General features: G+C 40.9%; 1 protein-coding gene across 1 annotated transcript; it reads right to left on the bottom strand.

Moving 5' to 3' along the window:
• Window positions 1-15315: 15315 nt before the first annotated feature.
• On the bottom strand, window positions 15316-20340 carry IFNG (interferon gamma). Its single transcript, XM_082740965.1, has 4 exons — window positions 20100-20340; window positions 18880-18948; window positions 18604-18786; window positions 15316-16045 (listed from the first exon to the last, which is right to left on the bottom strand). Exons 1-4 carry the CDS (start codon window positions 20211-20213, stop codon window positions 15911-15913), a joined length of 501 nt encoding a protein of 166 aa, XP_082597091.1. The 5' UTR covers window positions 20214-20340; the 3' UTR covers window positions 15316-15910.
• Window positions 20341-22417: the final 2077 nt, after the last annotated feature.

The raw sequence follows: 22417 nt of genomic DNA, 5'->3' as shown, positions 1-22417 counted from the left end.
CCTTATCTCCAGTCTTTAAGCTGTACTTAAGCTGTACTTTAACCAGGTAAGGTGGGAAGCAATGATGGGCTCCGAGGTGTGCCACACCTGAGGATCTACAGTGGGTAAGTCATCTGGAGCAGGGGACGAGGGAGTGGAGAGGTATAGGATGAGACGGGTTGAGGTGGAGGGAGGGGAGGAAGGGGAGAGGCAGATAGTTGCCCTCAGTTTCTGGAGAATGTCCCTCCCCAGTAGAGGGACCAGGCAGGAAGGAATCGCTAGGAACGAGTGGGAGAAGGGGAACCCATCCAGGCTAACAGGTAAGGGGAAGGGTCACCCTAGGATTGGAGGAGGTCCCATCGATCCCCATAACAGTAATTGGTGAGGTTCATGTAAGTCCCAAATAGGTAGGCAGAACAGAGTAGGTTGCCCCCGTGTCCAGCAGAAAGAAGATGGACTTACCCGCTACCTGGAGTGTGACCCTGGGTGAGAGGGGTGGCCGAGTCTGGGCTTCGTCAGTCGTCCTCCAATCCGAGCAGTTGAAAAGCCGGACTTACTGTCTCGGGGGGTCCCCCACGTTGAGGCGCTGAAGATACCCCGAGGTTAGGGCAGTCGGATTTCCAGTGGCCCATCAAATGGCATTGAGGGCAAGGCCGAGTTGGCGACTTTGGATTGGGGCACTGGCGAGCCCAATGTCTCTCAGCCCCGCATTTGAAACAGGCCCCCGGGGGGTGCGATTGGTTGCCCCTCTCTGTTGGCTCCCAGAGCCGGCTGGCTGCAGGGCTGCTACCAAGGCTTGGGTCTGCAACTGAACCTTTTGCTGGAGTATGGCTTGTCCTTTAAGCTCAGCTGCCTCCTCACGGGAATTAAAGACCTTAAATGCCATTTTCACCAAGTCAGAAATGGGGATCTGAGGGCCCTCCTCAGCCTTTTTTAACTTTCTCCGTATATCCGGTGCCGATTGAGAGATAAAATGAGTAGCCATTACTGTGGCTCCTGCAGGAGGGGCAGGGTGCAAGCGAGTATACTGGGTTAAAGCCTCAGTCAATCGGTTAAGAAACATGGCGGGGTTTTCATCAGAGGCCTGGACAATCTCCCTTGGCGTAATTAACGGCCTTATTAGAGGCTGCCCGCATGCCGGCTATGAGACATTGGACCATGCGGTCGCGGCCAGCAGCCATCTTGGCCATCCTGATAATCCTAACCTGGTTCTACAGCTGGGACCGCCTGGGTGCCAACTGGCATGGCAGCATCAATGAGATGGACCTGATCTGCGTGCTCCCGGGCAGCAGCCTGGATGCATTCCCTCTCCTCTGTGATGAGGGTGGTGGTCTGGACCACATGTAAATCATGCCAGGAAAGGTCATAGGCTTGGGCCAGACATTGGAATTCTTTGATGTAGTTATCAGGATTGGCCGAAAAGGAGCCCAAACGTTTCTCAGTTTGGGAAAGGTCTTGTAGAGAGAAGGGCGCATGAACTCGAACAACTCCCTCAACTCCAGCAACCTCCCTTAGAGGGGAGACTTAATGAGGGGAGGGTTTTCGAGCCCTAGTGTGGGTGGAGATGGGAGGGGAGGCTGGAGGGGACGTGAGGGGAGGTTTGGGGGGGGCGCATCAGGAGCGAACTCAGGTTTTGGGGGTTGTGGGGATGAGACGGGGGTCAGGGTGGAAGGGACCGAAATGGGGGTGGATGGAGCAGGGGGGTTAGGGGCATAGGGAGAGAGGGACCTTGGGGTAGTGGATCGCGGTAAGGAGGAGGAGGAGGAGGAACCGGGGCCCTCTTGTCAGTGGGTGGGTGAAGCTCTCCGGAGGTTCAGAGAGGGGAGACAGGGAGGAGAGGTCCGGATCTTTGGGAGCAGTAGGTGGCAGGATAGGTGGAGGGGAGCGGGGGCGCCGGTTCAGAAATCCTGAACATAAGGGACCTTGGCCCATCTGCCTTGGTGTCCGCTGAGGTTATTTAGGTCCATGAAAATCTGATAATTAAACATGCCTTCCAGAGGCCATTGGGACTGACTGTCTAATCGGTATTGTGGCCAAGCGACAGTACAGTAACGTCGTTTTTGCAGGTCCTGGTCCAGTTCCAGGGTTTTTAAGATTGGCCAACAGGCCTAAAACACCCCCGGGATGTTTTAGGGTCGAATTTGGATTGGGAGGTCCCCACGATTTGTTGCTGGGCAACCCGAGGGCTGGAGCAAAGCGTCCCCTCGTCCACCACTGGGTTGCAGAAAAACTGTGTCGACTGCCGTAGAGGTTAGGACATCTCCGGGCCTCTCGGAGTCACGGAGGTCACCTGGTGACCGGCGGGGTCCGCCCTGAGGCGGCTGCGATTAGGGCAGGGCTTTCCGGAAGGAGGCGCAGAATCGGGGGAAACTCCCCACAGCTTCGGAAGTGGCGTTCGGAAAGGCGGGTCCGGGTTGGCTAGGGAAAGGAGAGAGCTTCCCCACTGGGATGGGGGCTCAATCTCCTTCCCAGGTCTCCGCACCAAATGTAAAGTTTTTCCGACGAGATAAACACAACACCAGGCAAAGTGGGTGCAAGGCAAGATTTATTAAAAACACTCTCCGGAGAAGTTTCAGGGCTCAGGAGAAGGGGAGCCAGGAAAGTTGTGCCAGGAGGAGGTGGGCACCCTTAGGCGAGGTTCTGTGACTCTGGAAAGCAGAGTGGCAGAAGTCGCACCCAAGGCAGGGAGAAGGGGGCTTTTAAGGGGCCTTGAGGGGAGTTCAGGGGTCTTTTGGCAAGTTTCCCCTATTTGGATATTTCGCCTCCTCCCGGGACTGGGGGGAGGGGGGAGTCTCAGATTCCCACTTGTCAGGGTCCCATTGGTCTACAGGAGCCCGGGGCGGGAGGGTTTTCAGATTCCTGCTTGGGTCTTTATTCTCCTGTCTGAGCTCAGGTTTTGTGGCGGGGACTTTCGGCATCTTAAGTAGCCCTTTCTTTCTGCCAGCCCAACAAGAACATTCAATGGACATCCCCTATAATTCACAAGGATAAGCCATTGTCGAAAAAGCTAATGGTACCCTTAAATCTTACCTCAAAAAATTAAAAGAGGGGGAGATACTACAGGGAACAATGCAATACTCTCCTCATATGCATTTAATTTTAATTCTTTATTTTTAAATTTTTTGAATGTCGACAAAATAGGCCGCACAGCAGCTGAATGCTTTTGGCATCCAGACTTTTCTCCTCTTCCTGCTAGGTGGAAAGACCCTCTGATGGGCACTTGGAAGGGTCCTAACCCTGTCCTCCACAGAGGATGCAGTTTTGTTTGTGTTTTTCCGCAGGATGAGGACACCCCACGCTGGGTGCCAGAGAGACAGTGCTAACTCCTCGCCCCTGCGACAACAAATTGCAACACTGACCCTGAGTCAGAGAAATCAGCGGAGAAGAAGAAGACGTCTCCCCCCTTACAGCCAGAGGGATGTTTCATGCAGAACTCTGGAAACTGATTGCTGCCCTGGGACCAGTCGGAGTGCAAATAGCCAGGAGTCGTTACACTACCACAAAAGACTTCAATCTGACTTTGCGGGCCTATGTTCCTAGACCTTTTTTACTGGTAGTGGGCTCGGGATCAATAGTTCTCACCTCTTTCCAAGGGGGACATCTATTGTATAATATCCATTGTGACCATCATGTGTTAACAAATTGTCTACCTATGTCCCTGCCTTCGTCAGGCACAGGTCCCATGATAGTGTTTATAACTATACAACCTCCATATATGTTATTACCTGTGGAAGTAGAAGGACCTTGGTATGCTAATTATGGTTATCAGTTTGCCCTTAAAAGGCAGTTGCAGCTCAAACAAGTCAAAAGTCTTCCGGGTCTATTGATAGCAGGAATAGCAGCACTAGTAACACTCATTCTGGTTGTTTGCTGGACTCCTCATTATATTACTTGCTTTTGTTTTAATATGGTACATTGTACAGATTCGTGCAGGACAACAACAACTACATGCTCAAGCACAAATTCATATGCTTGAATTATTTAAAAAGGAAGGGGGAGATGGTGGTAGACCATGTTAAGGCTTGAGATGAGGACCAAACCAGGCCCTGACTTGTGCCTCCTGTTCAGCTAAATAGCTGAACAAAAGACTTAGGTCAATAAAGTCAAGTAGCACTGAGAAAGGGTCTGTGCTATGTGTTGCACGCTCACCTACGTGACTTCCCACACATTTGCTAGTCAGATAGAAACGATTTGGTCAGGGTCAGAAATTCTTGTCTGGTCCTTGCTGTCCTTGCATGGAAAACTATGTCTTGAATGGCCTTGAAGTCAGTACATCTGGCGCTAGAGGGTCTGCTATTAGGGCTTGGGAAATAGATAATGGGAAAGCTTGAAGGATTTTCTGTGCATGCTGCAAGCTCTTTCGTAATCAGTCAAAATTAGATACCTTTTGCAGTTGTTTCTGTTAGCCATATAATGCCTTGCTGCCTTGAATAAACTCGGCACTATTGGACATCCTCCTTGGTGCTCCTCCTACCCCCATCTCTTCGTCTCTTAATTTCTTTTCACCATCCTCTTACCCTCCTGGTCGATTTGTCGTGCCAGCTGTGACATATTTGTCTTTCTCAGTTTGACTTATTTCAACTTAACATAATACCCTCTAGGTCCATCTAGGTTGTCTCAGATGGCAAAATCTCATCCTTTTTGTGGCTGCATAATATTCATTTGTCTGTGTGTGTGTGTGTGTGTGTGTGTGTGTGTGTGTGTGTTCCTTATTTTTAATTTTTTGAGGACTTCCATATTTTTCCATAATGGCTGTACCAAATTACATTCCCACCAACAGGGCACAAGGATTTCTTGCCATATCCTTGCCAACACCTGCTGTTTCTTGTGTTTTTTATTTTAGCCATTCTGTCAAATATGAAATGATATCTCATTGTAGTTAAGATTTGCATTTCCCTGAGGAAAGCAATGTTGAGCATCTTTTCATGTGTCAGCCATCTGTGTGTCTTATTTGGAGAAATATCTGTTCATGTCTTCTGCCCGTTTTTTAACTGGATTATTTGGTTTTTGGATCTTTGTACATTCTGGAAACTAACACTTTATTAGATACATCATTTACAAATATCTTCTCCCACTCAGTGGATTGTCTTTTTGTTTTGTTGATGGTTTTAATTCTTCTTTAAATGACTGGTAGAATTCACCTGAGAATCCATCTTTTCCCAGACATTTATTTTGGGATTTTTTTTTTTTTAATTACCAATTCAACTTCATTACTCATAATGAATTTGTTCAGAATTTTTATTTTTTCCTGGTCGTTTTGGAAGATTATATGTTTCTAGGAATGTATTCATTTTTTTCTATGTTGTCTGGTTTGTTGGCACATAGTTTTTCATAGTATTCTCTTATAATCCTTTGTACTTCTGTGGTATCAGTTGTTACTGCTCTTCTCTTATTTCTGATTTTATTTATTTGGGTCCTTTCTCTTTTTTTCTTGATGAGTCTGGTGAAGGGTTTGTCAGTTTTGTATTGGTGAGCTTCAGCGTGACGGGAGCTGGTGTGGGCTTGAGGACCCCCAGCTGGCCAAAGTCACAAACTCACTGAGACAACTGGTTACATTATTCAGACCCTGCTCTAGTCTAGGGTTTTAAGGTGGGGTGAGAACAGAAGCCTTATCATTTTTTAGTCACTCTGACCAGTAGACATTTCCCACAGCTTCTCCAGCACTTGACAGAGTTTGAAGGTTGTCTCTCTTCTATGTTAATGCTCTTTTAAGCCATAGTTTTTTTTTTTTTTTCTGTGCCCAGGACTGAGAGATTTGCTCCCCGTCCCTCAGTACTATCCCTCCCCACTGCTGGCCATTCCCGTCATTACTGAGTTTCCAGCTCTCTTGCTGTTCTTTGGTTGTTCACTGGCTGTTCAGGCAGCCCTCAGATCTTTTTCAGGAGGAATCATTCTGTTAACAGGTGTAATTTGATGTATTCTGTGGATGGGGTGAGTTCAAATTCTTCCTACCTCACCATCTAGAACTAGAACAATATGCTTTTTCTCTAGTTAATCTGTCTTTTGTTACAGGAGGAACAAGGAGTCAACAATTTAGAAGTATAAAGAAAAAAGATATTTTTCCATCCTTTCGCTCTCAGATGCCAATTACATCCCAGATAAGCCAAAATTACCTCAATTCTCTTCAATTATTTCAATCAACCACCCATTCAGAGTAATTATTGATAATGTCTAGCACATAACATTATCATTAAAAATAAAAGAAGATAGCAAAACTGAAAAGGAAAACCTATTCTTTTTAGTAGTTAGTATAACAACTTTTTTATGGGGAAGTCTGATTTTGTTGGAAATGATTGATAAACCTTAGACTAGAAGCTGAGCCCCAGGGAATGAATTCCATGCCAATCAAACTTTAAGAAAGAGGAAAAACAACCCTCTATAATAAAAGAATGAGGAACTGAAAGTTTCTCCAAGGAAATGCTGATGAGGAAAAACAAACAAACAAAAAACCCAAACCCCTGGGTTCTGAGTGGAGAAAAGAGAAAGATCCTTATCTCTCTGACAGTACAGTTAGGGAAAAACTGCAAAACAGAAATCTTCTGAATATGTGATAGTTGTTCTTGATCCCAATGCCTTATGAAACCTTTAGAATGCATCCTAAATTAATGAGTGTTAATGGATTTGTCCAAGTGTGTTAGTTTGAGGAGCAAAGCTCTAGGTATGGGTTAGAATATGTCAAAAATAGACCACACACATTGATACAGAAGTCAGAGGATATAGGACATTTGTGACATCTATGTCATAGTGAGAACTGAGACCACTTGCATCCACATAGCTTAACTAGCAGGAATGAGCGTGAAACTACCTGGGTCAGTTGATTTGGCTATTTGTTCCAGGAAATTCTCCCCCCCCCCCAAAATAAGGCTATAAACCAGTAAATATTTTCACTGTTTGCTTCAGGAAATTATCAAAAATCAATTTAGGATGAACAACCTTCTTCCTGGGAAAATAGATTGCTCACCTTAGTAAACAAATAATCAAATAACTGCTTATATATCAAGACTGTCTTCAAGAACTATTATAGAAAAGCACAGACTCAAAATGGTGTCACTTAGGTTAAGGCCTCAAGTCAGTAAACTGAGAGTTAATACTTAACCTAAGTTGAAACCCAGTTTCAACCCCCTAAAAATGTAGTCTTCACTGGTCAGTCAGGAATTATTTGATCAGCACCGGTAAGGTAATTTGCCACATGGGTCCTCTTCATCTCCCAAAGGAAGATAACATAATCTTCCTACTGTTGGGTCCCCCAAAACTGGGTACCCCAATAATGGGTCCGTGATTAAAGGAGCGAGACTAATACAAAGCAAAGGTCAAGCAGAGCTTTATTTCCGTGCCAAGCATCAGGAATCATACCAACCGTCAAAGAGACCGGTCAGGGCTGCCCCTCCAGAGAGGACAACCGCTCCCTACTTTCCAGACTAACTTTTATAGAGCAAAGGCCATGTGGTTGGGCCTGGCCACACACAGGTGGCCAATGAGATTGTAACACACATAGGAAACTCCACAGTGATGCTAGGCGACCAACTGAGTTACAATTTACCCTAGTAGACTCATCAGCATCAGTCAGGCAACTATCTCTCTCCAAGGGAACACCAAAAAATGCACAAATATAAGTCTTCTGGTATAAATATAAGTCTTCTGGTATCCCAGATACTAGAAGTCAGATACCAGAGTCTAGTATCCCAGACTCTTAATTGTAAGAGTCTTACAATTAATAGGCAATAGCAAATGCAAGGGATAGAAAAAAAAATAAAAAGTCTTTGATATTGGATCCAAAATTTCTTTAATTTTTTCATTTTTATGGGTAGCAATGCCATGGTCTTTGTCCAGGATAATTTTTATTTTTGCATATGGACATTCAGTTGTTCCCACACCACTGTTGAAAAGACTATCCTTTCTCCATTGAAGTTCTTTTACTCCATTGTCAAAGATCAGTTGACTATAATTGTGAGGGTCTATTTCTGTGCTCTTCAGATTTGAATTGTTCATTGGGATTTTCTGCATAGACAATTATGTCATCTGTGAAGTTTTATTTCATTTTTTTCTCATCTGTATACCTTTTGTTTTCATCTGCAATTTTTTTAGATTAAATTGAAGATAAGAATTAAGGTTGCAGATGGAACTAAGGCAATCACCTGACCTTGAGATGGAGAAATTACCCTGGATTATTGGGTGGCCAATTTTAGTCACAAGGTTTCTTACAAGTAGTAGGAAAGGGATGAAAAAGAAACAGAACTAGAGGGAGGGATGGCCTCAGCCTTATGTTTCTAGCTGTGAAGGTGAAGGAAAGGGGCCATGAGCCAAGCAATGTAGGCAGCCTCTAGAATGTCAAAAAAAAGCAAAGAAATAGGTTCTCTCCTAGAGCTTCCAGAAAAAACACAATCTTGCTAATACCTGAATGTTAACTCTCCAAGACCGATTTTTTACTTCCAGTCTCCAGAACTGTAAAATGATAAATTTGTGTTGTTTTATACAAGTTAATCTGGGATAACTTGTTACAGCAGCAACAGAAAACAAATACACACAGTTTCTGACAAGAAGTCTGTTTTAATTCTTATCTTTGTACTTTTCTAGGTAAGGAGTTTTTCTTTTCCTTTGCCTATTTCAAGGTTTTCTATTTTTCAGGGTGCCTGGGTGTCTCAGTCAGTTAAATGTCCAACCTTTCATTTTGGCACACATCATGATCTCAGGGTCATGAGATCAAGCCCCATGCCAGGCTCCATAACTCCCAGGATGTGGAGCCAGATTAAGACTCTCTCTCTCTCCCATGGCCCCACTGCCCCCATGAATATGCTCTTTCTCTCTATTTGTCTTTACTTTTTTTGCAGTTTAAATATGATATTCCTATGTATAGTTTAATGAGAATTTGCTTCATATTCTTAAGGATCTGTAATTTTGTCACATCTTTTGAAATTGTCCCCCAGTTCTTGGATGTTTCTTTCTGAGTGATTTTTTTTTCCACTTTTTTTTCTCTTTGCATTTTGGGTTGGGAAATTTCTATTTACTCATCTCCAAGCTCACTGATTCCTTCTTTGGCTGCATTGAATCTACTAATGAGCCCATCAAAGGCTTTCTTCATTTCTGTTTCTGTGCTTTTTATTTATAGCATTTCCTCTTGATTCTTTCTTAGAATTTCCATCTCTCTGCTGACATTACCAATCTGTTCTTGCATACTGTCTACTTCATCCACTAGAGTTCTTAACATATTAATTGTAGTTGTTTTAAATTTCCTGCCTGATAATTTCAACATCTGTATCATATCTCATATCTGAGTCTGGTTCTGTTGCTTGCTTTATCTCTATGGCTTGTGATTCTTTCTTACCTCTTAACATGCCAAAGGCTTCAAACGCCTCTAGTGTCTTTGCTTTTGTCTCTTTTCTTTATGTCTGTATTTCCCTAAGTACCATTCTTCAGAATGAGTCTGTCTCATGCAAATTCTTTAATTATAATCCATTAATATTATGCCAGAGCAGTGAGATATAGAGACATGGGAAGGTGTTCTATGATCTTTCCATTAAATCTCATTGTTTTCACAGGACTGTATCTTATGGTTGTGATCCTCACATGTGTTTCTTCTGATATAGCTTTAGGCGAGGCAGGAAGACTAGAAGGAGCTGGAGTTGAAGAAGCATCTTCCATGGCTCTCTTATAAGATTCTAGTAAGGTCTTTCCCCTGGAGAGAAGGCCATTGTTTCTGGACACATTTGGTTCCAGTGGTTTCTGCTTTCTATAAGCAGATATTGGCTGTGACTCTCTGAATTTGCCTGTCCCTCAAAATTTTGTGATGGCAATTTGTCCTGAAAACTCAGTTCTCTGATGGGAACAAGAAAAGTCATCAGTTTTCAATTTGCCCAGCTTTTTCTTATTCTAAGGACTGGAGTAACAACTTCCAAGCTCTTTATATGTCAGAACTAAAATTAAAAGTCTGCCATGATTTTTTTTTTTTTTTTTATCACAAGCAGCTTGGTGTGTGAGGACTCAGCTAAAATATTCAAATGTTTAGAGCTAGAATCATCCAAATCATTGTTCACACACGTCTGGTTATTGATATGAGTGTTGTCTGGAAGCCTCCAGGGGCTGATGATAGAACATCTTCCAGTAGCCTGAATTTCTCAACATGATGGTAGGTTCCAAGGGCAAATGTCTTGAGAGGTGGTAGGGGGTGGGGGCTGCAGAGGCAGGTATGGGAAAGCAAGGCAAAAGCTGCATCTTAGACTTGGAAGTCACAGAACATCACTTACATACACTCCACTAGTAGAGGAAGTCAGTAACTCGTGCCCCAACATTTAGGGAGGGACATTCACTTCACCTCTCAGTGGGAAAAATGTCAGTCTCCTTGTAAGGAGAGCATGGGGATGGAGTAAATATATTGATGTGGTCATCTTTGGAAAATTCACTGTATATATGGGAATTCTAAGTGATGTAGTGTGATTGGAACAAAATAAGTCAAGAATTTTAGACCTCACCAGCTTGTAACTCTGAAATAATCTCACAGTGGCTTTTTTATAATTTTATTTTTAAATAACCACCAACTTATGGAAGAGTTAGAAAAGCTTTCTCTTCCTTAAATCATTTCAGGGTAAGTTCCTGACCTGATAACCCTATCACTCCTGAATACTTTAGTGTGTATTTCCTACACAAAGACATTTCCTACAAAACCATGTTGCAGCTATGCAAATCAGGAGGTTTAAAATGATGTATTACTACCATTTCATCCTCAGACCCCATTCAATCCTCACCAGTTGTTCTAAAAATGCTTTTTATAGCTAAATGATCCAGTCTAGAATGTACATTGCATTTAACTGTCATATCTCTATAATCCCTTTTAGTATAAAACTGTTTCTCAGACTTTTTTTTTTTTTTTTAATTTGACAGAGAGAAATCACAAGTAGATGGAGAGGTAGGCAGAGAGAGAGAGGAGAGAGGGAAGCAGGCTCCCTGCCAAGCAGAGAGCCCGATGCGGGACTCGATCCCAGGACCCTGAGATCATGACCTGAGCCGAAGGCAGCGGCTTAACCCACTGAGCCACCCAGGCGCCCTGTTTCTCAGACTCTTAATGTCACAAAACAAACTAAGGGGGGCAGGGGGAATAGGGAGAGGGTGGTGGGGTTATGGACATTGGGGAGGGTATGTGCTATGGTGAGTGTTGTGAAGTGTGTAAACCTGGCGATTCACAGACCTATACGCCTGGGGCTAATAATACATTATATGTTTATAAATTTTTTTTTAAAAAATTAAAAAATATATTAAAACTTTTAGAGGCTTAAAAAACAAAACCTGTTTCTCAGTCCTCGGTATTGCCTTAATTTACATAAATTTGATACTTTGAAGACTGCAGACCAGTTATTTTGTAGAATATTCCTCAATTTGTGCTTGGATAAAGTCTTCTCATGACTAGAATAGGTTATTCATCTTTCACAGAGATACCACTAAAGATAGGCTGTGTTCATTTCATCGCATCCTATCATGTAGCAACATCTTTCATTTATCCCATTATTAATGATGTTCACTGTGCTGTAGTTCATGTTGCCTCCCTTGGTAGGCTGAGTAATTACCACCTTGCCACACACACACACACACACACACACACAAAGTTGTCTATATCCTAATTCCTGGAATTCTTGAATGTTACTTTTCATAGCAAAAGAAAGTAAAAATCTTGATTTTTACTTAAAATCAAGTAAAAATCTTGAGATAGAGATAGTATCCTGAATGATCTAATTGGTCCAAATGTCACCACAAGGGCCCTTAAGAAAGGGAGGTGAAAGTGTCAGAATGAGAAAGAGAAAGATATTAGAAGATAATAAGCTGCTGGCTTTGAAGGAGGAAGAGGAGGCCATTAGCTAAGCAATCCAAAATGATGAGATAACAAATGTGTGTTATTTTAAGCAACTAAGTTTATAATAATTTATTGTGACAGCAACAGAACTAATATACTTCTTGTATCTTCTTGAACATTTTCCATATTCTCCTAGCCTCCACACCAGATTTTTTTCCTGCATGTACACCCTTCTCATCTTGCTTAGAATTTGACTTCCCATAGTGGAAAACTGCAGATGCCTACTTCATTCTGATGCACCTAATTGCTTTAGGATTACATTGTTCAAGATGGGAAGGGACAGGAAAAATGAGGAGAAGAGGAAGAAAAAGAAGAGGAAAGTTCATTGATTCTTTTTTTTTTTTTTAAAGATTTAAAGATTTTATTTATTTATTTGACAGAGAGAAATCACAAGTAGATGGAGAGGCAGGCAGAGAGAGAGGGAAGCAGGCTCCCTGCTGAGCAGAGAGCCCGATATGGGACTCGATTCCAGGACCCTGAGATCATGACCTGAGCTGAAGGCAGCGGCTTAGCCCACTGAGCCACCCAGGCGCCCCAAGTTCATTGATTCTTAATGCTTCCTACCAATTGCCTCATTGTCAAAAGAACCCTGCCAGCAAGGGTATACCAGCTATTTCGGGGAGTCCCTAAGGGTGGGACTTTATATAAGAGGGTTTTACCATTCCAGGTCTAGGCTGCTGCCCCTGCTGCTTATGAGCCCAAGAGATGAATTCCCCTACTGGCACTGAACCAAGAATCAACGCTTGGTTCCTTAGTCTAAAGCACAGGCTATCTTTTCTCTAAGGCCCTTAGTAACATCTTAGACTAGGTATGCACATAATGGAGGAGAATATAAGTACTGCATAGGCCAACTGAAATTCTCTAACAGTGTTTTCTCTCTCAGTCCTAGCCTCCATCATATCACCTAATACAGTCTTTATCACTCCATGTCTCAAAATCATACCAAACTAACACCAACCTCAGGGAGGGGGATGGTTTATGTAGCTCTAAACCAAGGCCTACCTCCTGGGGCTTCATTTCCCATTTCATGATTAGTCATTTCTCAGGACAAAGGACAATTGGAATTTTTCCCTTTCCACAGAGGTCTGATCTGCTTCTGTGGTCCAAACAAGATAATCTCACAGCAGTTCTCCATCTGTAGATACCATAAATTCTGCATCAATCAATCTTAAGTACTAATGAGTGCAGACACCAACAGCAATTCATATCAGTTGCAGCTGTGCCAAGAGCAGCCCAATTTCTTTTCAATCTTGCCTGATCAAGATTGAAAATTTTGGAATCCAGTCTCACCCACTCTTATTTAACTACCCAGTAGTCAATATAATGACCCCTGATTTTTTCTTTTTTTTTTTTTTAAGATTTTATTTATTTATCAGAGAGAGAGGGCGAGAGAGCAAGCACAGGCAGACAGAATGGCAGGCAGAGGCAGAGGGAGAAGCAGGCTCCCCGCCGAGCAAGGAGCCCGATGCGGGACTCGATCCCAGGACACTGGGATCATGACCTGAGCCGAAGGCAGCTGCTTAACCAACTGAGCCACCCAGGCGTCCCCCCTGATTTTTTTTCAAGGACTAAACAGACTCCTTTAAACCAACTATTTCACTTTACTCATCACTATTGCAGAGTGGATGCAATTTCCTACTGAAAGGGTTAAGTGAAATAGCTGAGAAGGAAGTCCCAGGCACTTAGTCCTTTCTGTCCTTGACACTCACAATCTTGCCACCAAAGCCAGCAAAACTGATCTCATTATATCCATTATCCTTGTTTATCTCAGTGATCATAAGAAGTCTAAGACTCACAATGCACCTTTATGTACTTCCCCTTTTATGACCTCCTCCTTCTATCCCTACTCACTGGGTCTTCTGAAACTCACAGTCCAGCACCAACTAAAATCATCATACCTCAACTTTCTCATACTCCAAAGATTCTCCCCTAAGGACACTGCTTCCCCTTCATCTCCTTCAAAGGTTGGCTGATTTTCTCTCTCTCGTCGTTTAGGCCTGGAGGTGGGGCAGATATCCTTACTTCTAATCATTTCTTCACTCTCCTTCAGCAATGTGGATATATTCCTTTCCCTCTTTAATTAGCTCAGAGCTTCTCACCAATTTACTATTCCCATAGCCTCCTTGTCTTCTTCTTTTGTCCTACTTCCTTGGCCAAATTAAGTCTGCTAAATGTAACTCTGCCTACTCTCGATCTTCACACACAGTTCTGTATAAATGGAGAAAAACAGTTATACCAGCTGATGTCCCTTAACTTCATGAACTGTGGACTTCAAGTGGGTCCTTAAAGCTGCCTGGCAACCCACCTTGCCCTCCCTTGATCTGTTCATTCTTCTGCTCTTCCCAAACCTCCAATACTTCCTCTCTAAACTTCAGTGTCTTTCACTGAGAAACTCTAAACAACTAGCTAAAAATGCCAAAACTTCTCACCATCACATTTAGCCACCTGCCAAAATCAGAATCCACATAATCTACTTTATCACATATTAATAAAAATAAACTTTCTACATACCTGCCTAAATACAATTCCTCCTGTGTCCTCAGTTGTGCTCTCTTACTTAGTCATGGAACCACTCTGCATCCTTTGCAAGGATGTTCCCCTTGCCTGGAATCCAAGTGGCTATCTCCCTTACTTATTACAAGTGCTTCCTCAAATGTCATCTCTTCAATGAAGTCAACTCTAATCACTCCGTTTAAATGTATAGCCCACTCACTTAGCCTTACATGTAATTTTCCCAATTTCCCCCATCCTGCTTTACTCTTTTTGCATAGCACCTAACACCTTCTAACATAACATGCAATTTACTAATATTTTATGTATTTGGTTTGTTATCTGTCTCCCTCGGCTAAATTTTAAATTCTCCAAGGGCAGGGATTTCTGTCCTGTTCCCCATGTTATCTTAAATGTCTAGAACATCACGAGGCACATAGTAGTTGCTCCAATAAATATTTCTTGAATGAAAGAATGAACTTTCACCACAATATTATGAGAAAGTCACAATTATTCTTCTTTATCACCTGAGGAAACTGCAGCTTGGAATTAATTAAAAGTTATACTACCTGTAATGATGGTACCAAGACTCCAATCCAGGCCTCTCTCCTTAGAGCTCACACTCACTATTCCACATCCAGTGGTATTTGCCCAAGGTAGACAGAGGAGATGGGGGATACCTACGTAAATGATGCAATAGGGATTTGATGAAGTGACAGAAATAAATCTTTGCATGCCAAGCTAAACAATTGGGACTACTTTCTATGGCAGAATCTCTGAAGTAAATGGTAGCATGATTAAATTTATATTTTGGAAAGAGAACGCAAACAGCTGTCAGATGGTGCAAAGGAAGCCAAGAAATTCCCAATGGAGAAAAGTAGCACATTTGGGGCTTCATTCAATTCTAAGATTTCCACAGCTAAAAAATGACTTTCTTCCTACTAATTCATTAGCGTGTAGTTCATTTACCCCAGTCCTCACTTAGAAAAAGTCTGACACAGCACAAATCATTATGAAATTATACTTTATTAATATATATTAAATATTGATAAACTAAACAAATTAATTACTTTCCATTTGGGTACAGTCATAGTTGTCAGTGGTATTCTGAAGCACCAGGCATGAGAAGAAAAGCAATATTCTTAATCAGGAGACAAATCGTATCACCTGACACATTCAAGTGTCACCTGACATGCCATTAGAGCAGTGGCTCATAATACAGACATGTTCCCAGGTAGGCAGCGACTGGACGGCATCATTTCATTTATAAGTGCTCATGGTATCAAGTGAAATAAATGCATAACCCACAGGGTCTTACTTAAGTCAGCTGCCTAGTTGGTTCCTGAGATTATGTCTTAAAATCACAGTCTTGCCTAGTTGGTCAGAAAAAAGAAGGGAGGAGGTTGAGTGAAATAGTCACAGGATAAAGGAATTATAAATAATACATATATTAATAGTCATTTTCATTACATAAAAGTTGCTATTATAAATACTATGACTTATGAGTCTAAAAATATATTCTTCATATAAATAATGTAAAATATTAAATATAAATAAATAGATTTAGATTTAAAAATTCAAATATTGCAGACAGGATGACAATTATTTCGATGCTTTGCGGCCGGGAAACACACTGTGACTCCTTTTCCGCTTCCTTAAGTTAGATCTTGGTGAGAGATCAGTCATCACTTTGATGAGTTCATTTATCGCTTTGCGCTGGACCTGCAGATCATTCACCTATTGGGGAAGAAAGCAGCAAAATTAATTCCAGACATACAAGCCATCAGGATATTATGCTGTTAATATCATGAAAATAGAATTATTCCTTCAAAACAAATGATTTTCACTGACAATATATTATCTTGATACACAATGGTGGTTTCTTCACTTATTAAGATGAAAATTATAAATAATTTGCCAGCTATGCTGTAATATGATGGGATACATGATATATCCTCAAACTTACTGCCATGGAATTCTCAAAATTATGTAGTGAAAACAGCCTTAGTGGAGTGAAGTGGAGTGACAAAAAATGTGAGTTTGAATACTGTGTGTATTAACTCTGACTTTAAACCAGTCACTTGACCTCTCCGAACTTCTGTTTTCTCATCTAAACAATGAGGAGATTATTTCAATCATCTCTAGGCTCCCTACCAATTCGATCCACCTTGTACTTTTTTTGTACTTTTGTACTTTTTTTGGTACACTTGTACACTTTTAGTGTGTACTTTTGTACTTTTTTGCACTTTTTGCACTTTCGTACTTTTTTGGTACACTTGTACACTTTTAGTGTGTTGCAGAATAACCTGGAGGCCTAATGAAGAACGCAGCGACCCAGATGCATGAAGTCAGAGCAGACCTATGCAGTTGTGTGGTTATTAAGCTCCCCAGGTGATTCTGTTACTCACCAAAGTTTGAGAACCACAGTATAGGTTCAGCACTTTGTAAACACCAAGTCTAAGACAGATGAATACTATAATTTTTCATTTCCCCCCAATTTGGTCAGTTTCATCATTTCTACAACGGGATTAAAAATAAACACTAAGCACATTCATGTGGCAATAAGCAACTACTAGCACAAACTTTTAAAATTAGGGATTACAGCAAATTTCACTGCATCTTTCTATCCAAGCAAATTCAACTGTTTCCTCACTCTAACCTGCAGGGCCTCACCTTTATTAAAATGGGGACCATTTACTTTCATCTTGGCTCTGCCACTGCGTTTCTTTCTAATACTAGAAACACTGTGACCACCTTGCCACACTTCTGAGAATAATTAGATGGATTCTAGGCTTCAGGACTAATTATTAAAAAGTATAACATTCTTAAATACTAGCAACTCAGCCAAAGGAGACAGTGGTTGAGAGCTCATTCAAATTGCCCATTATGAAGCATGAGGCTTGGAGCTTCCAGAAGGATGGGACCCACAGATTTTTTTCGAGGCCCCGTTACAACAGAGTAGGAAAAAGTTTCTACCAGCTGTGTTTTCCAGTGATAAGTTTTACTTTCCAGTGTTCCAAGTATCACCAAGAAACCAAGAGACTCATCTAGGACTGAACAGCAAGCAAAGGACAGCCCTGGGTTAGGAACAAGTGCTTTTTCAGTCTCCAGCCTGGGGTCAGAGGGGATCCGCTGACCATTGGAAAACACTATCAGTGGGAAATGGTAATGATCTTAATAATTTTCCAAACCACTTCTGTACCATCTAACATACTCGAGATTAGAGAAATCCTGCAGAACAAGCCTGTATCTGATCTGAGAGGGGTGAGAGACAGGTCAAGGAAGAATGACAGCTGCCACACATCCTGAGAGGACAAATCATCACAAGACCCTGCCCTTTCTCATTCAAATTTTGTACATCAAAGCCAAAGCCAAACCCAAAAGAATCTAGTGGCCTTTGTCTCCTGATAAAATTTTGGAAACTGTGATTTATCTTTATGCTCCAAAGTTATCTCTCAGCTTCTGAAAGCCATAACTTTAAAGACTCAAGGCAGTTTCATGAGATAAGGCTTGACAAGCTAAGGATCTCTCCAGCTAAGATAGCTAAGTATCCAAAAGCTGATAAAACAATTTCTTCATAAGATATAAATTCTATTTTCTTCTCAAAAAATAAACACTTCCTCTGCTACTTGGGCTGTACATGAGAGGCTGACCAGAGCCTGGCAAGAGAATGTGCTTAGTGCCTTTTCAGAGACCAGAGTTTTTTGCTATCTCATTTTCTTTTTTCTATCCATGGCATGGTACAGTTTTAGAGCAAAGGAGAACTGAGAAATCACAGTGAACCCAAAAGCCTCTTTTCAGGGTGAGGAAAGTGAGCCCTAGCCAAGCCTGTGAATCATCTGGGGTCACAAGGTTCCTTGGTGACCAACGTAGGAGGAGGACACAAATCCTCTCCATCCACCTCCCCACCCCCGCCCTTTCAATTAAGACCTGCAGTCTCCCAGCCTAAGCAGGACTTCCCATCACACAAACAAGGAGCAATGAGAGAAGTTCTTCTCAGTACTCCCCTTGGCTCCTTCACTACTTCCTCCTCACAGGATTTGTCCATTCACTTGTCTCTGCACAACAGACACAACGCCAGCATTTCCCAGCCAACTCACAAAATTAAATTATTTCCATATTGACTTGGCAAAGTCACCCACAAGCATAAATGCAATTACTAAGGAGGAGTTCTGGCCATGGGTTCACTTCACAGTTTTAACAACTATACCCAGTAACTAATCTACTTTCTGGAAATTCTGTGTTTTGCAAGAGCCTCTGCAATGAAATCAAAGAAAGAATTAAGATCAACTCACGGGAATTCGAATCAGCTTAAGGAAGTCCTCCAGCTTACTGCTGCTGTTATTGAAGAACCTGACAAGCATGTCTTCCTTGATGGTATCCATGCTCCTTTGAATGATCTGGTTATCTTTGAAGTTTTCAAACAGTTTCAAGTAGAAGGAGACAATTTGGCTTTGAATGATTTTTTTGTCACTCTCCTTGGAAGAAAAGAGCACAAAGAAAGGTTGCTATGAATTTGTCTTAGAAAATAAGCAACAGGGAAAGCAGCAAAATGGAAATACTCAGTTTACCTCTCTCCAGTTCTTCAAAATATCTAAGAAAAGAGGCCCACCATCTGCTACATCTGGATTACTTGCATTCTAAAAAAGAAGAAAGAAAAATGGTTTACAATCCCTAAAAATGTACTTCAGATTTTATTGCTGACAATATCCACTGATTTTCTTTTCAACCGTATTTAGTAAAGCTGGTATGTTGGATATAGCCAAATTTTATCTTCTTATTTTCTAGTATAACCCTTGAATTTCAATATTACAAATGAACTCAACAAGGCCAGTGATACTTCAATTGTCCCAAATAACTATAGTAAGGAAAGTATTTTCAAGCCTAGTTAAAAAAGAAAAAAATTGGCAAAATCATCTCATTAAAAAATACTGCCCCCCTATGGTACTGGTCTCCATAACATCTACTGATGCCTTCCTATACGGTATTACCAGCTTTAAAAGATAATTCCAAGTGTGTGTGTGTGTGTGTGTGTGTGTGTGAAATTGTTTAGATGATGTAAGAATAAAAAAGCTTGAGAATGCTTGAATATAATAGTTCCAATTATAATAGCTACATTTTGGACAAGTCATAAAATATTTAAAATGCAAAAATGATTTTAATTAACCACAAATAACATTTTTAAAAGCTCATAAAACAAAACAAACAAACTAAAATTTTAATATAAGCCAGATTATAACTTCTACAAAATCTCAGAAAGTGACTGAGTTCAAGTATAATCCATAGATAACATAGGGCAGTATAACTTTGAAACCATCATTTGGAGAGAAACACCTATAATTTTTTTAAGCCAATACTTGAAGGACCTCATATTGTTTAATTGATCAATTCAGATTACCATGTTTAATGCTAATCTTGACCTTTTATAGTCACCCCCATAGTATTCTAAGAAGTCAGAAATTAATAGCTAGTCATTGTTTCAATATGCATATTACTTGACATCACAATTGAATTCTCACCACAAAATTATCAACATTGTGCTTTATATCCATATTATTCCCATCTTTTGGGAGATTAGCAAAAGCCCCTATGTCTCTATAGCACATTCAGCAGAGGGTAAAAGCAGTATCTAGATCATTTAGTTAAAAATATGCATAGTAAACAGTCAAAATAACACCAAGTCTTCTCAAGATGACTATGGCCTAGAGATATCAGCGTATCATAGAGACAACTCCCAGTCAACACTCAGTCATTTCAACACCAGCAAGTGTTATTAAAAGATCATACTTACAAAATATTCCTTTAGGTCTTCTATTTCTTTAAAAAACATGGCCTGACAGTAATAGCCAGAAGAACAGAAAATCACGCAAAGCTGAAAAGCTAAGATATAGTTTGTATAATTCATTGTTTCGTAGTTAGGCTGAAGTAGCTGAAATCAGTAGCTCCCAGTTTAAGTTGATCAGGTCTGAAAGACTGAGCTGATCTTTCGTTTCTAATAGCTGACCTACAGACAATCAGAAAACTGTACTGCATCTCCTTCTGCTGCTGGTATTTATACCTAGTTGAAGTCCTCAGGATTACGTATTTTCACAAGTTTTTTTTTAGATGAGATGGTGACAGATAGGCGGAGATGCTAGTTTGTATTAATAACTATGGTTTTGTGGCATTTTGGTGTTGTAGTTAGAATTTCCTTTCAACTCCTTGGGTCTTTTGACGATGAGGCAGACCCATTATGCCCACCTGTGCCATTCTTGTGGGATCCTTTGAAAGAACTTTTACTTCACACCATTCATGGATTGGAAACTTTTTTGCATCTCTATCCTTTGCCCTTGTAAATTGTTGAGTTGTTGTCCACAGAGCACATCGATCATTTGTTTGTGGTCAGGAGCAAGTACAAAAGGAAATTCTAGAGGAGCTCAAACTTTTACAAAGGGGGGGTGCCTTTTAAAATTTTTCTTGAAAATGACCAGAAAGCAAGGAAAGAGTGTGGTTAAAAGAACAAAGTGGTAAGGAAGTCCTTCATCAAAGTTGGTTAGTAAAATATCTACCACAACTTTGTATTGCCCTGGACCAATACTGACGAATAGAAATAATAGAAGAAGAACAAGAACAAGAACAAGAAGAACAAGAAGAACAAGAACAAGAACAAGAACAAGAATAAGAACAAGAACAAGAACAAGAACAAGAACAAGAACAAGAACAAGAAGAACAAGAACAAGAACAAGAAGAACAAGAACAAGAACAAGAAGAACAAGAACAAGAAGAACAAGAACAAGAAGGAGAAGTAGAGGAAGAAGGAGGAGGAGGAGAAGTACAAGGAGGAAAAGAAGAAGGAGAAAAGGAAGAAGGAGGAGGAGGAAGAGAAGAAGAAGAAAAAGAAGAGGAAGGAGGAGGAGGGGAAGGAGAAGAAGAAGGGGAAGGAGAGGAAGAAGAAGAAAAGTAAAAAGAAATAGATAAAAATAATTTTAAAAATATGTTGTATTTAATCCAATACATCCCCAAATCATTTTAATATGTATCAACACACAAAATTTATTAGTAAGATATTTTACCTTTCTTTGTCATACTAAATCCTAAAAATACAGCATGGATTATATACCTACAGCACATGTCAGTTTGGACTAGTCATATTCCAAATGTTCAATAGCTACATGTGGCTAGAGGCTACCCTACTGAACAGTGTAACTTGGATGGTCAATTGTTCCAATTAACCATTAATAACGGAGAATCTTTTTCTTTTCTTTTTTTATATCTTTTCCTTCCACATACCAAAAACAAAAAAACAAAACAAAACAAAAAAAAAACCCCACAGGATTCTTTCTTCTCCTTTCCTCCCTCAATTATTCATTTTTGAAGTAAAACACTCAGGATGGTACCGAAGGTCCTCCACTCTTTGGTTCCAACCCATATTGCACTTGTACCTGTACTCTGTATACATCTGGAGTATTGTGTTCTAGATGCAGACTTGAATCCTGGCTCCTTGACTATCTGGCTATGTGATTTTGAGGAAGCGTCTTAATTCTTCTAAGACTTAGTTTCCTTACTTTTAAAATGAGACTAATATTAGTATCTCCTTCTAGACTTCAGTTGAAAGTTAAATTACTTGATACACATGAAGTACTAAGAATTTTACCTGGCATGCAGTCAGGCACCCAATAAATTATCTATTGCTGTTTGGGCAGGTTAGATGACTAGTCGTTCCTTAAAACAACACATCCTGAACCTTTGCTTACACTATTCCTTTGTTTGGCCTTGAGTTTCCTTGCCCCTCATTGGCCACTGGGAATGATACCCACCCATCCAAGCCTTGCCTAAAAATCCATTATTTCCATAAGTTCTCCCCAAATTTCCTTCTTAAAATTAACCTTATATCCTCCATTCAGTCCTAGCACTTGCTTCATACTTTTTTAAGAGCCCTGGCCCCTCATTCTCAGTTACTCAGGTATTCTGTCCCCTGTTAGACCAAGTTTTTTAAAACCAGAAATTGTTGTATTGCTTCTATAACCATCTTTCATTCCCTAAAAGCATTTTAACATGGAGTTGTACCCATAGACAGCTCTGAATAAATGTGGATCTGAATGCTTATTTGAAGATCTACTCTGAGTTCTT

This window comes from Mustela nivalis (assembly GCF_964662115.1).
Source record: "Mustela nivalis genome assembly, chromosome: 7".
In the NCBI taxonomy this organism is placed as follows: domain Eukaryota; kingdom Metazoa; phylum Chordata; class Mammalia; order Carnivora; family Mustelidae; genus Mustela; species Mustela nivalis.
This window is presented reverse-complemented; position numbering and strand designations above follow the sequence as displayed.

What these genes read in the sequence shown, in the direction of transcription:
- IFNG (XM_082740965.1), bottom strand. Translation starts at nt 20,213, where the DNA reads ATGAATTATACAAACTATATCTTAGCTTTTCAGCTTTGCGTGATTTTC. An exon ending in TTTTGAAGAACTGGAGAGAG is followed by an intron (nt 18,787 to 18,879) that starts GTAAACTGAGTA and finishes TTTTCTTCCAAG; the next exon opens with GAGAGTGACAAAAAAATCAT. An exon ending in TTAAGCTGATTCGAATTCCC is followed by an intron (nt 16,046 to 18,603) that starts GTGAGTTGATCT and finishes CTTCCCCAATAG; the next exon opens with GTGAATGATCTGCAGGTCCA.